Source organism: Lagenorhynchus albirostris, chromosome 15 (assembly GCF_949774975.1).
Source record: "Lagenorhynchus albirostris chromosome 15, mLagAlb1.1, whole genome shotgun sequence".
Taxonomy (NCBI): domain Eukaryota; kingdom Metazoa; phylum Chordata; class Mammalia; order Artiodactyla; family Delphinidae; genus Lagenorhynchus; species Lagenorhynchus albirostris.
In genome coordinates, this window is record NC_083109.1 from 53,292,280 (window position 1) to 53,304,409 (window position 12,130).

The 12,130-nt window shown below is 54.9% G+C and overlaps 1 protein-coding gene across 4 annotated transcripts; it reads right to left on the bottom strand.

Moving 5' to 3' along the window:
- Window positions 1-1,651: 1,651 nt before the first annotated feature.
- On the bottom strand, window positions 1,652-10,992 carry ZNF500 (zinc finger protein 500). 4 transcript variants are annotated; one of them, XM_060123815.1, is made up of 7 exons: window positions 10,798-10,992; window positions 9,628-10,125; window positions 7,841-8,024; window positions 7,566-7,633; window positions 6,461-6,569; window positions 4,446-4,559; window positions 1,652-3,423 (listed from the first exon to the last, which is right to left on the bottom strand). In XM_060123815.1, the coding sequence occupies exons 2-7, from the start codon at window positions 10,027-10,029 to the stop codon at window positions 2,798-2,800; spliced, it is 1,503 nt and encodes a 500-aa protein (XP_059979798.1). In that variant the 5' UTR covers window positions 10,030-10,125; window positions 10,798-10,992; the 3' UTR covers window positions 1,652-2,797. The 4 variants fall into 4 exon arrangements, with proteins under 4 accessions (XP_059979798.1, XP_059979796.1, XP_059979797.1 ...); XM_060123813.1 differs by having other exon boundaries at window positions 4,446-4,562; XM_060123814.1 differs by having other exon boundaries at window positions 6,461-6,572.
- Window positions 10,993-12,130: the final 1,138 nt, after the last annotated feature.

Below are 12,130 nucleotides of genomic sequence, written 5' to 3' on the forward strand. Positions count from 1 at the left end.
CAGAAGGAAACACCGTGAAGACAACGGTTTTGTTCTGATAGTGGGACCACGAGGCTTTTTCACCTTTTTCCATTTCTGCGCTTTTTTCTCTTTAATGTGCATCTATTATTATTATTTCTTTTTAACTCCAAAACTTAAAACTCCTTTGGAGAATTTCAGGATTGAAAAGGTCTTGAAAAATTTAGCTTCATTTTCTGAGTCCTGGATGTTTGCTCTTTTGTGTTCCTAAATTCACAAACCACCACACACACACGGACCAAATGAACTTTTTGATCCAGAGGGGCAGATTGAAATTTGCTTTTTTTTCTTCAACCAAGACACAAAGGCATAGTACGTATATGTTTTAGGGTGCTTCCAAAGTAAAGGTGGATGGACTTTTAAATACAGATAGAATGTGAATGTTCTAACACCTGAAACTGTCTCCGTGGACAACCAGCAAGAGCTGTGGGCCGCAGGCGGCTCTGCTGTCTACTTTCCTAGAAGTATCCCCCCGACCTCCCAACCCCGGCCCTGATTTTCAGAGTCCTTCCATAACTTGTTCTCAGCCCAGCTGCTACCAACAGGCTGAAGCCCTGATCCGCAGCACCTCTGTTCTCTCTCCAACTTGTGTCCAAGGTCTCAGAGTCTCAGCGCCCCTCTGCTCTGTCTGCCAATGGGAAGAACAGAGCAATCACCTCAGGTTCCCCAGGCCATGGGATCAGGCAGCCCAGCAGGGTCCTTGGCATTTGGGAACATGTTCCAGCATTTAGCTGGGGTCACCGCCGGCTGCTATGCCCTGAGGATGGGCACGGGCCTCTCCCCATCCAACCCTGCACCAGGTAAGACAGGCCCTGCCCAGCCTCAGCCAGCCACATGCAGCCAGGATCAGGGCCACAGACTACTTGATCTGGACACAGGGGCCTTACCAGCAGCCCCCATTCCCCACAACGGACATTTGCATTACAGGCCAGATGTGAGGCAGTCACGGGAGGCCCAGGGGAGGCCTCTCCAGCAGGGACTGTGGCCAGACTACCATCACCTGGGGCCCCCGGATCCTCTCCCCCCGCGCAGGCCGCCCACCCTCCACTCTAGGGTGCTCACAGCATGGTCAGGACTCAGCTGCTGGGCAGGCAGTCTGAACATGGCACACAGCCTCCACTGCAGCCACTAGCCCTCAAGAACAAAGGCTATTTTAAAAATTCCATTTCCCCCACTCTCTACCCCTTTTAATGGCAGTAAGTTCACTCAGAATGTTTCCCCAACAGTGACAGAAAATAAACTTAGTTCCAAGTTCAACTCTGCGAATTACTGTCTATCAAGGAAAGCCAGGAGGATGAGGCGTTGGGAGCTCGGACCTGGGTTGAAAGCTGGTCCTGCCACCTGGACAAGGTGCTTCAAGCTCTCGGGTCTCAGTTTCCATCTAGAGCAGTAGAATCATGAAGACCTGTTACAGGACTGTGAGAGAATGTCAGGGAACAGGCATTGGATGGGCCCAGCTCGCAGGTGGCAGAAGGCAGCCACCTCCAGCACCAGCCTGGATGTGAGAAGTGAGCCTGTAAGGGGCAGGCGGGTGGTTGGTGACACTGGCCTGGCTGGATAGTACGTGTCCCACAAGGTTAAAAACCATCCCTAAACTGGGCGGCCCCATTCTCCAGAGAATACACAGGACAGAGCACAGGGGCCAGACGGACTGACGTCGTTTATTAAGGGAACAAAGAGCAGGTCACACACCCCGGAACCTGGGTTGTGTGGAAAGGTAAAAATACGTCTAGCAATTGAATGGAACATTCTGGAACCCAGTGGTTTCAGAGCTGCCCCACAACTTTACTAATGACTAAAGCAAACAAGGCCTCTTACTGCTCCCCTCAGCCACTATGAGACCATGGATGTGAACAGATCAGAGAGGCACATCCACCTCAGAAATTCAAAGTGGGGTAACCAAGGCCGGCCTGCATCCTGGGACACGGCCACTTGGGCCGGAACAAAGGCAACCCTGGCACTCTACCCTGGGGACTTCCTGATGGGCTGGGGGAGGCTGAAAGATGGGATCTCGGGGAAGCGTTCCCGCACCAGCCATCCATCCTACAGAACAGCCGTGGCTCTGCGAAGGTGACCCACCACCACTGTGATACTGGAAACCACCCCCCACGCCCCCGCAACAGGCTACATTTTGAAAGTGCAGCAAGGTTCGGGGGAAAGGCAGAAGACCAAGCCCAGATAAGGCTGGGGTACGTAAAGCTGCAAGAGACCATAGCCATTGAGGCTTCCCCCAAAGTGGGCAGAAAAGTGTCCCCCCAAATTCATATCCAGAATCTCAAAAGACGACCTTACTTGGAAACAAGGTCTCTGCAGATGTAATCAGTTAAATCCAATGACTGCGTCCTTACAAGAGGAGACAACATATGGAGACACACACAGAAGAGGCTGTGGGGAGGTGGAGGCAGAGTGATGTGGCCACAAGCCCAGGTGCGCCAAGGACAGCTGGCAGCACCAGGAGCCAGGAGCGCCCTGGGACAGATCCTCCATCAGAGCTGCAGGAAGGAGGCAGCCCTGCAGACACCTTGATTTTAGACTCTGGCCTTCTGAACTGTGAGAGAATTCCTGCTGCTGTAAGCGGCCCAGCTGTGGTCCTCAGTGTGGCTGCCCCAGACCCTAATACACCGGCAGGGCCCAGCTTCTTCCCTCAGCCTGGGCCCCCCAAATGTCCCACCATGTGTCCTCGTGCTGGGGCCTACGGGAGCAAACGGAGTCTGAAGATGCCTGAAGACCAGAGTTTCTGGCTCAGGGACAGAAACGACTCTGGCAGCTTCCTGAATCATCAGGCTCGGGCCCCTGGGGCGTCCTGGAGCCTCTGGGGTCTGTGAAGTGGCTGCTCCCCGCCATGTGTGCGCTGGTGCTTGCGGAGGTCGGTTCCCCGGCGGAAGCCCCTGCCACAGGCCGGGCAGGTGTGGGGCTTCTCGCCTGTGTGCGTCCTGCGGTGCGCGCTGAAGTGTGAGCTGTTGTTGAAGCGCTTCCCGCACTCGGTGCAGGCGTAGGGCCGCTCCCCGGTGTGTGTCCTGCGGTGGATGACCAGGCTGGAGCTCTGGCTGAAGCACTTCCCGCACTGGGTGCAGGCGTAGGGCTTCTCGCCTGTGTGCACCCGCTGGTGCGTGCTGCAGTTGGAGCGGTCGCCGAAGCGCTTCCCGCATACCTGGCACTGGTAGGGTCGCTCCCCAGTGTGCGTGCGCTGGTGCTTGGTCAAGTGGGACGTCTTACTAAAGGCCTTGCCGCACTCGGGGCACGTGTGCGGCTTCCGGACCCCAAGGGGCCGCCCTCTGTCTGGAGGCCGCTGGGGTCTGGTCAGGCCAGGCCCCTGACCCAGACCCGGGAGCGCTTGGCCCCACCGTGTTCTCACCGACGCGTCCGCCCTGGCATACTCTCCATCCTCAAACTGCCTCCCAAGCTCTGAGACAGAGAAAGCACAGTCGCTGAGGGCTCCACGGGGAGGGGGAGAGGAAGAAGGGGAGGCAGGGTGGGGCGGCCCTTGACGCAGGAAGTGCCTTCAAATTCCCCTTCCACACCCTCCGCAGGATGCCTCATTCAGAGCCTGATTCTGGGAACTAGAAACATGACCAGACCCACAAGGCCGTGAGGTGGTACTGTGACAGTCCCATTTACACATGAGGACGCTGAGGCCCACTGACCTGACGGGGGAAGGACAGGCCCTCCCAGTGCTGGGAACTGTCCCTGCCGAGATGCTGTCCACCCCACACCCCCATGCAGCCCCCTCCTGTCTCCACACTGGCTTGTCCAGGAAGCCAAGCATGGGCTCGAGATCACATCCACCTCATCTGTACAACTGAGACAGGATGGAACCACCTCCCTGGCCTTCGCCAGGAGTTTTTACAAAGGAATTGATTCTGGCAGTTCCTCCAACGGTCACACAGAGTGACCACGTGACTGAGCAATTCCACCCCAGGTGTAGGCCCAAGAGAGAGTGCCGCTGGCTAGTGACACTCAGGGTGTCCTGAGGACCCCGTGCCCAGCCCCTCGTGTGGCCCTCAGGACCAGCTTCCCTATGGTGTCTGCGTGCAGTGCCATGTCCCAGCTCAAGGTGGTAGGACTCTCTTGCTGCTCGAGCCCCAAACCTTTCTTAAAGCCACCTGTCTCCCCTTGCCTTTCCTTCAGGGTGGGTGAACCTGCCTTTGTAAATGAAGTTTCATGGCCACGCCCATGTCTTTTCATACTGTCTGTGGCTGCTTTTGTGGCTGCTTTTGTGCCAGGAGAGAAGAGCTGAGGCATCACCAGGGAGACCATACAGCCCATAAAACCTGAATTATTTACTATCTGGCCCTTTTCAGAAAAAATCTACCAACCCTTGCTCTAAGCCCTTGAGCTTGAACTCCACAAACACAGTCGCCGAGGTCTAAGCCCAGGAGAGGGGAGAATCTCATCTGGGACATCCGTCTCCTCCCAGACCCCCTCACCTGAGCCAGCACTGCCAGAGACTTCCCTCAGCCCCGAGGCTGCACAAGCTGAGTCCCGCAGGCCTTGCCCTGGCCCATCCTGGGCAGTCAGACAGGGCCCAGGAGCGGGGAGTCCTGCTGATGGGGAAAGAGAAGAGAGGATGTGAGTGTGGCCAGGACAGAACACAAGACTGCAACAACCTCCTCCTCGTGAGAGCAAAGGGCATCAGGAGAACCTGTGGGAAAAACTCCATGCCTCAACAGAGGTGGGAGGCGCTCTACTTCTGTGCAGACTGCTTCCTCAGAGAGAGAGGAAGTGAGGAAAAACAGGGCCCAAGGCTCTCCCCAGCTCTGGGAGGGAAACCAGATGCCCCGAGGAGTCAGAATTTCATCACAACAGAGATCAAGTAGCCAAGAGTTACAACACACAGCAGGACAGAGCACAGAGCAGTGGGACAGCAACAGTGCACACAGCAAGCCAGTATTCGTGGCAATAGAAAGATTTCATCTTCATTTGTTCTACAGACACTTAGTTTGGAATAAATGAAGATGTAAAAGAAAGTATGTGATCATTAATTTTCTGTGCCAACCTGGCCAGGCTACAGTGTTGTTGTTTGGTTAAATACCAGTCTTTTTTTTTTTTTTTTTTTTTTTTTGGCTGCATTGGGTCTTCGTCGCCGTGAGCGGGCTTTCTCTAGTTGCGGAGAGCAGGGGCTACTCTTCGTTGTGGTGCATGGGCTTCTCACTGCGGTGACTTCTCTTGTTGCAGAGCACGGGCTCTAGAACGCAGGCTCAGTAGTTGTGGCACATGGGCTTAACTGCTCCGCGGCATGTGGGATCTTCCCAGACCAGGGCTCAAACCTGTGTCTCCTGTATTGGCAGGCAGATTCTTAACCACTGCACCACCAGGGAAGCCCTCAATCAATTTTTTACCTTTATTTTTTGACCATGCTGCACGGCTTGTGGGATCTTAGATTCCTGACCAGTGATTGAACCCACACCCTCAGCAGTGAAAGCATACAGTCCTAACCATGGGACCACCAGGAAATTAATTCCCTAAATACCAGTCTAGATGTTGCTGTGGAGGTTATTTTGTAGATGTAATTAACATCTACAATCAGGTGACTGTAAGGAGAGCAGATTACCCTCCACACTGGGGGGTGGACCCCACCAAATCAGTTGAAGGCCTTAAGAGAAAACTTGAGGTTTCCTGAAGAAGGAATTCTGCCTCGAGAAGGCAGCCTAGAAATCCTGCCTGGTTTCCAGCCAACTGGCTTGCTGTATGGATTTCAGACTTGCTAGCCCCCACAATCGTGAGAGCCAATTCCTTAAAATAAATATCTCTGTACACACACATCCTAAGGGTTCTTTTCCTCTGGAGAACCCCAACTGATACAAAGCAGGATCTCAACTCCTTTAAAAAACATTTCAGGGAGTGAACACGTGTCAAAAGTGGTAGGACGAGCTGAGAAGGGCCAGTGTGGGGTGGTGAGGAGAGGCGTAGATAGGCAGGGCCCTGCCAAAAGCAGCTCTGTCCATGGGGGCCAAGACGGCACAAAGGCTGCACTGACACTGGACAACCGTGTGGGTAAAGGAGCGAAAGAAGGAACTCAGGACAGCTCTGGGCATCTGCCTGGGACGTGGGCAAGCAGCCACACTGCCCCCGCTGCAGATGGGCCACTGATGGGCCACTAGCAACCTTGGCAGTGCAGGGCTGCCCAGCACTAGGACTCACCAGGGAATGCCCCCAGCACACTAAAGCAACCCTTGGGCACAAGGCCCACAAGTTCCTATTTTTAATATGTTGCCCGGTGATTCCTCTGGCCACTAAAGTTTGAGACCTGCTGGAGTGGCTCCTGTAGGCGGGGGGAGCCAGGGAAGGTGCTGAGCAGGGAGGTGGCCTGGGCCTCGGGTCCTGGAGGCCAGCACATACCACAGCCAGCCTGAGGGAAGCAGCCACCCTCCCTGACACTCACCCACGTCAGAGACACAACCCGGTGTCTGACAGACAACGGCCAGGGTCTCCCTGCACATACCCTCATCCTCCTGCAGCCTGCCGCAGCTGTGGTCCTGCTGAGCCAGGTCCAAGCACCCCCACTCCTCCTGGGACAGGTACACGGCCACATCCTCCAAGGTCACTGGCACCTGCTGGAACACAGCTCACTCAGAGCCTGGTGGGCTCACCCGTCCCCTCCACTTGTGGGATGAAGGCAGGTCCTGCTTACCTCCCCTACTTCCTCCCCTCCCCAGCCTTTCCCTTTCCATATGTTGTTATCCACTCCTTCCTTCCAAGCTTGGCTCAGACACAGCTGGATCCTGCTCTTTGGGAGGACACCGTCACCACCAAGCTCTGCCCCAACTGCTGCAGGGCCAGAGACTGTGTGGACAGATGTGCTGTGTGGAACAGCTGGATCTGAGATCTCAGCCACTGGGGCCCACGTTCCTTGAGGACATGAGTTAGCATGCCCTGCCTCAGCTCAAGCCAGCCCCAGGAGCCAAATGGGGTGACCTGGAGACTTCAGGATGCCTCTAAGCCAGTGGTCCCCAAATCTAGCACCAGACTGACCTGGGAGCACGATTAACACCCAAGAAAACAATATCCAGAAAAGGCAAATCCAGAGAGACAGAAAGACTGGTGACTGCCAGGGGGCTGAGGGAGGAGGAGGGGGGAGTGACTGCTAATGGGTGTGGGGTATTTTGGGGAGGTGATGAAAACGTTCTAAAATTGATTTGATTATGGTGATGACTGCACAACTCTGTAAATATATTAAACGCTGTATACTTTAAATGGGAGAATTGTATGGTAAGTGCATTATACCTTAATAAAGCTGCAATTGAAACAAACAAGCAAAGGAGACTCTGCTTCCAGGCCAGGGCTGGGGGAAAAATCTATTTTTACCCAGATGCCAGAAGATTTTAACATACAGCTGGCTTTGAAGTGACTGCCCTAACTCACCATTGAGACTCCAGGATCCTCCAGGACACACCTATTACTCAGGTGGCATCTGAGAACAGGTAGGACTTCCCAGGAGGTGAAGATCCGCCTTGGAAACCCACAGACCTGACCTCGCAAGAGAAGTGTCCCCGTAACAAGGGCACGGGACACACGGGGATGCGCTGCAGATCAGGAATGCCACTCACCTGGGACCAGGCTGAAAGGAAGGATGTGGCCAGTGCCGCCGTCTCCTGACACTGGGAGGCCGCTGGGCCTGGGGAAAGAGCAGAGCGTCACCCACCCGTGCACATGGCAGCGAAGGCTGGACAGGTCCAGCTGCTCCCCATCAACACTCACCCGGCCGGGAGCCTGCCCACCCCACAGGCAAACGGGCCTGACCCCTGCCACACTCCTTTCCTTTCCCTTCCCTTCCCTTCCCCAGTGCAGGGCGTCTCTTTCCTCAAGAGGGACAGCTACTCACCCGTCTTTGGCCAGAGCTGGGGGCCTCTTTTTGGTCTGTGGCTCAGCTGGGCTGGGGGCTGCTGGCTGGAGTGCTGAGGCCCTTCCTCCAGAGACAGCTCTCCTGGCTGGGCCTCCACCTGGCATTTTAAGAACCACTCCCCTGTCCCGTGGGCCAGTGCGTCATCAGGGACTACCTCCGGATCCTGCATACAGATGGAGATCTGCCCACTAGCTCCCAGAAGGTCGGCAGGAAACCCACAGGGTTCCCCATGCCTCCTGTCTCGGGCACCCTGGCCACCCTGTTCCCAGGCTCTGTCTTACCACCGGGCCACCTCGTCGTGTCTGATGGCCTCTGCGACCCTCCAAGCACCTCCCTCCAGCCAGACCCCAGGGAAAAGGCACGTGACCCAGGAAGAGGTCAGGCTCCCAACCTGGGGAAAGGGAGGCCTGCTCCACTCTTGAGACTCTATGGTCTCTCCCCATCACACTGTGTTGCTGTCACCGTCACACTGTCACCCTTCCTTCCTTAGTGCTCCTGAAAAACCTGGGCCAGAAGGGCCCCAAATCAGGTCTCATTTCGGAAGCCTGAGTTACTGCACTTGCTACATTTTTTGAAATCATCTACAGACCCTCTGGAATTATCTATTTCCTAATTCCAGTGAAGGTGAATCAGATAAACTTAGTCTCAGAGTTTACTGACATCTGTAACAGTACTAGGAACAAGATACATCTCCAGGGAACTGAAATCAGCACCAGGGACCCTGTCTCAGGCTCAAAATTCCACACCTCTGAGAGGACAGTCCCTGGAGGTTACAGGGTGCCCAGTGACAGAGCAAAGCCATGACGGGAACCCCAAACGCCAAGGCTGGCAGGGCTGAGAAGGGCTCCTGGGTTCTTGTTGGCCACCACGAAGGCAGGATGTGCTTAATGCACTCAACTCACCTTATGGTCAAGTTTTTTGGGTTTTTGAGATTTTTGGGGGGGCGGGGGAGTTGGGGGGGTCTATCCTGCCGGATGCAAAAGAACAGCACTGTGTGGCCAATGACACTGCCACAGGGAGAAAGGTGACCTGCAGAATTTGCCAAATATCTAATCAGGAGGAATTAATCTGACCCAAGCAGGAGAAATCTGTAAGAGACTTCGCACTCCCCAGATCTGGTTAGAAGGAATTGAGTTGGTCTAGGGTGGCACTCTCTGTAGAATGAATGAAGTGTCCCATATCTGCACTGTCCTTGTCCAGGGAGTAGCCACTGGCCATGTGTGATGACTGAGCCTTTGGAATGTGGTCAGTGTGACTTAAGAACTACATTTTATATTTTATTTAATTTTAATTAAAACAAACACACATGGCTAGTAGCTACTGTATTGAATGGCGCAGCCCCAGAGAGTTTGAGAAACACCTGGGGGCTCTAACCAGGGCACCCACCAGCACCTGGTCTTTCTTCCCAGTGTTCCTCCTTCTTTGGGGATCTCTTCAACTCCCAAGGCCCTGCCTTTGAAGGTCTCCAGACTCTCTCCCATTAAAACCTGTGTCTGGCCTACGTTGGGATGGCGTTAACAAACCAATCCACATAGCTTAGAAAGGGCTGGTGGGGCTATAATGGTTAATCAAGGGGTGGACACACATCAGCCAACGTTGAGAAACACTCTGCAGTTGCCTTCTTCAATTCAGTGTCTGGCCAGCACCAGGTACTCCCAATGATCAAGGCTGGCCACGGCTCCAGAGCCCAAGGAAATCTACAAACACAGGCCTCAGCAGCAGGGCCCCGTTTTCTCACCTCAGGGCTAAAATGCCCCCCACCTCACCCGCTGCCTTTGTCTCCTGGGCTCCCGCTGCAGCCCTTCCACGAGGACTACGGCCTCCTCACCGCTCTCTGGCTGCTGCTCCCGCACCCGGGCCTGGATCTCCCCTGGAAGCACCGTCAGGAACTGCTCCAGCACCAGCAGCTCCAGGATCTGCTCCTTGGTGCGCAGCTCAGGGCGCAGCCAGCGACAGCAGAGCTCCCAGAGGCGGCTCAGGGCCTCCCGAGGTCCGGCCACCTCCTGGTAGCAGAAAAGACGGAAGAGCTGGCGGAAGGTCTCAGGGCTAGGGTCTTCAATCTCCAGGGAGGGCTCCTCTTCCCAGCAGCAGTCCTCTTCCACCTTCACGATCAGGATCTCATCCTGCTCCAGGGGTGGCGGGTGCTGGAAGCCGGGAGAGGTCGCCATTGCTCCTGGTGAGCCTTGTTCCTTCTCTGGCCTGGAGCTCACACCTGTCTCTCTCTATACCTCTGGCCAGACACTGGGGAAGATGTTTTCAGGGCTCTGTGGAGAGACAATAAAGTCATGTAGGGTGCAGCACTGGGGCTGGATAAGCGTCTGCAACCCATAAGCCCCTGCCCTGGCCCCAAGGCCAACTTGCCCTCACTGGCAGAAAGAAACGGTTAAAGTAAATCAAACTGTCTTTGCTACTAACCCTCTAATTCCCAGGAGAAGTACTTAATCTCTGGGCCTCAGTTCCTCATGTGAAAGAAAAAATGGTGACACCACCTACACTCAGGTTGCTGAGAGGACTAAACGGGACGTTTGAAAATAGTTTATTTTAGCACAGTGCCTGGAACGCGGTCAGAGTTCTATAAACGCAGAGTTTTCAATATTACAGTTGGCCATTTTTGGATGAGGTCCGTTTGGAAATATGATGAGAACCAGAGCCCCCTCTGCCCAGGAGGAGGCAGATTCTGTCCCAATCTGACCCCTGATTTCAGGCTTCGGGAGCCTGAAGCCCATCCGCGGGCCCCACCGAATGGATGGTCACCAAGGCCTCTCCAACTCCAGGGTCTTGGGAGGGTCAGGATTCCCCGGCTGGGCTGCTTTCCCGTCTCGTCCGCTCAGCTGGAGGGAGAGCGGTGACCGAGGCCGGGCACAAACTAGGCTCCAGCGGGCGAGGGCCGCGGACAGAAGCTCGAGCTGGGACCCTGCGCCCGCGCCCGCACTTACCGGCAGCGCTGAGACCCGTGGGGGGGCTCGGGGCAGGCCCGGAGCAGCAGGCTGGGACGGAAGCGGGAGAGCGGGCGTGGAAGGCTCGGCGGGCCAGAAGCGAGGACCAAAACCCTTAGCAGGCTGACCCTGGACAGTCGGCGACGACCACTGGCTGAGCCGGCGTCGAGCTGGAGGACGAGGCCTTGTGGGCGTCCCACGGGAAGCATTGTGGGTAATGTAGTCTTCGCACCTTTGGCCGGCTGTGGAGAGTGAGAATGGGTCTGGGTGGGCGGGTCCACGGGAGCCATTGTGGGTAACTACTCACATTGTGGGTCCTCTTACCACTGGTTGAACCGACTGTCAGGCATAGAAACGAGATACGTAGCGAGTCCGCGAGATGCACTGTGGGTAACGTAGTCATCCCCTGGCTGAGCCGCGGCCTCGGGTAGATGGGTCCTGGGAGGCGTTGCGGGAGGTTGTTCCTCCAACTTCAGTGCGCATGCGCGAGGCTCCGCAATTTCTGGGCCATTCTCCCTGCTTCTCTTCCATCCACCCTGCCAGGCCTGAGGAGCTCCACAGTGGAGGGGACCCTGGAAATTTACTTTTTTACATACATAGTACTGTGTATATGCCAGGCTCTGTTGTAAGCGATTTGCAATTATTAAATCAGTTCATCTTTGAAACAAAGGAAGTACTATTATCCCTATTTTATAGGTGAGGAAACCGAGGTGCAGAGAGGTTCAGTGACCTGCCCAAGGTCACAAACACTCAGTAAGTGCAGAACTGGGGTGAGGTTGGAACCCAGGTGTCTGTCTTGGTCCAGCTCCTTAATTTTAGAGACTGGAAAATGAAGACTCACAAAGTTCTTGCTGGGTACATCTTCGTTATCAATTGCTTATTTCTTCATTTGTTAATTTGATCAACAAATATGTATTTATTGGGCTCTGCTTTGTGCCAAGCAGGCACGATGAGCAGGAGGTGAACTGGACAGTCAGTCCTTGGTGTCCTTGTGGAGCCTGGGGGAGGGAGGTGTAGGCAGGTAGGGAGGTCTGAGCAGGAAGAGGATCATGGTGAGAGCTGTGTGCCTAGCAGTGAGAGCTCCATAAACATCATCACTGACTAACAACCAGACAACCCTTGAGTTTTTCAGCTTTGGCATCCTCAGGTCTAGCACCTCAATCAACCCTCCCACCGGCTTCTTTCTTTCCTTCCATTTCTGCTCTCCATTCTCTCTCGCGTTCCACTTTTCCCCCTATATCCAATATCCAGTTTTTCTTGTGAGCACACAGGCAGAACAAGAAACTGGGCTGCTCACCACTGATTTCTGGAGACACACACACACTCACACACA

Excerpts from the sequence above, each read along its gene's own strand:
- ZNF500 (XM_060123812.1), bottom strand. The coding sequence starts at position 10,029 with ATGGCGACCTCTCCCGGCTTCCAGCACCCGCCACCCCTGGAGCAGGAT. Across the intron at positions 7,634-7,840 it reads CCAGCTCTGGCCAAAGACGG|GCCCAGCGGCCTCCCAGTGT; the intron begins GTGAGTAGCTGT and ends CTCTTTCCCCAG. Across the intron at positions 4,563-6,460 it reads CAGGCTGCAGGAGGATGAGG|CAGGACTCCCCGCTCCTGGG; the intron begins GTATGTGCAGGG and ends TTTCCCCATCAG.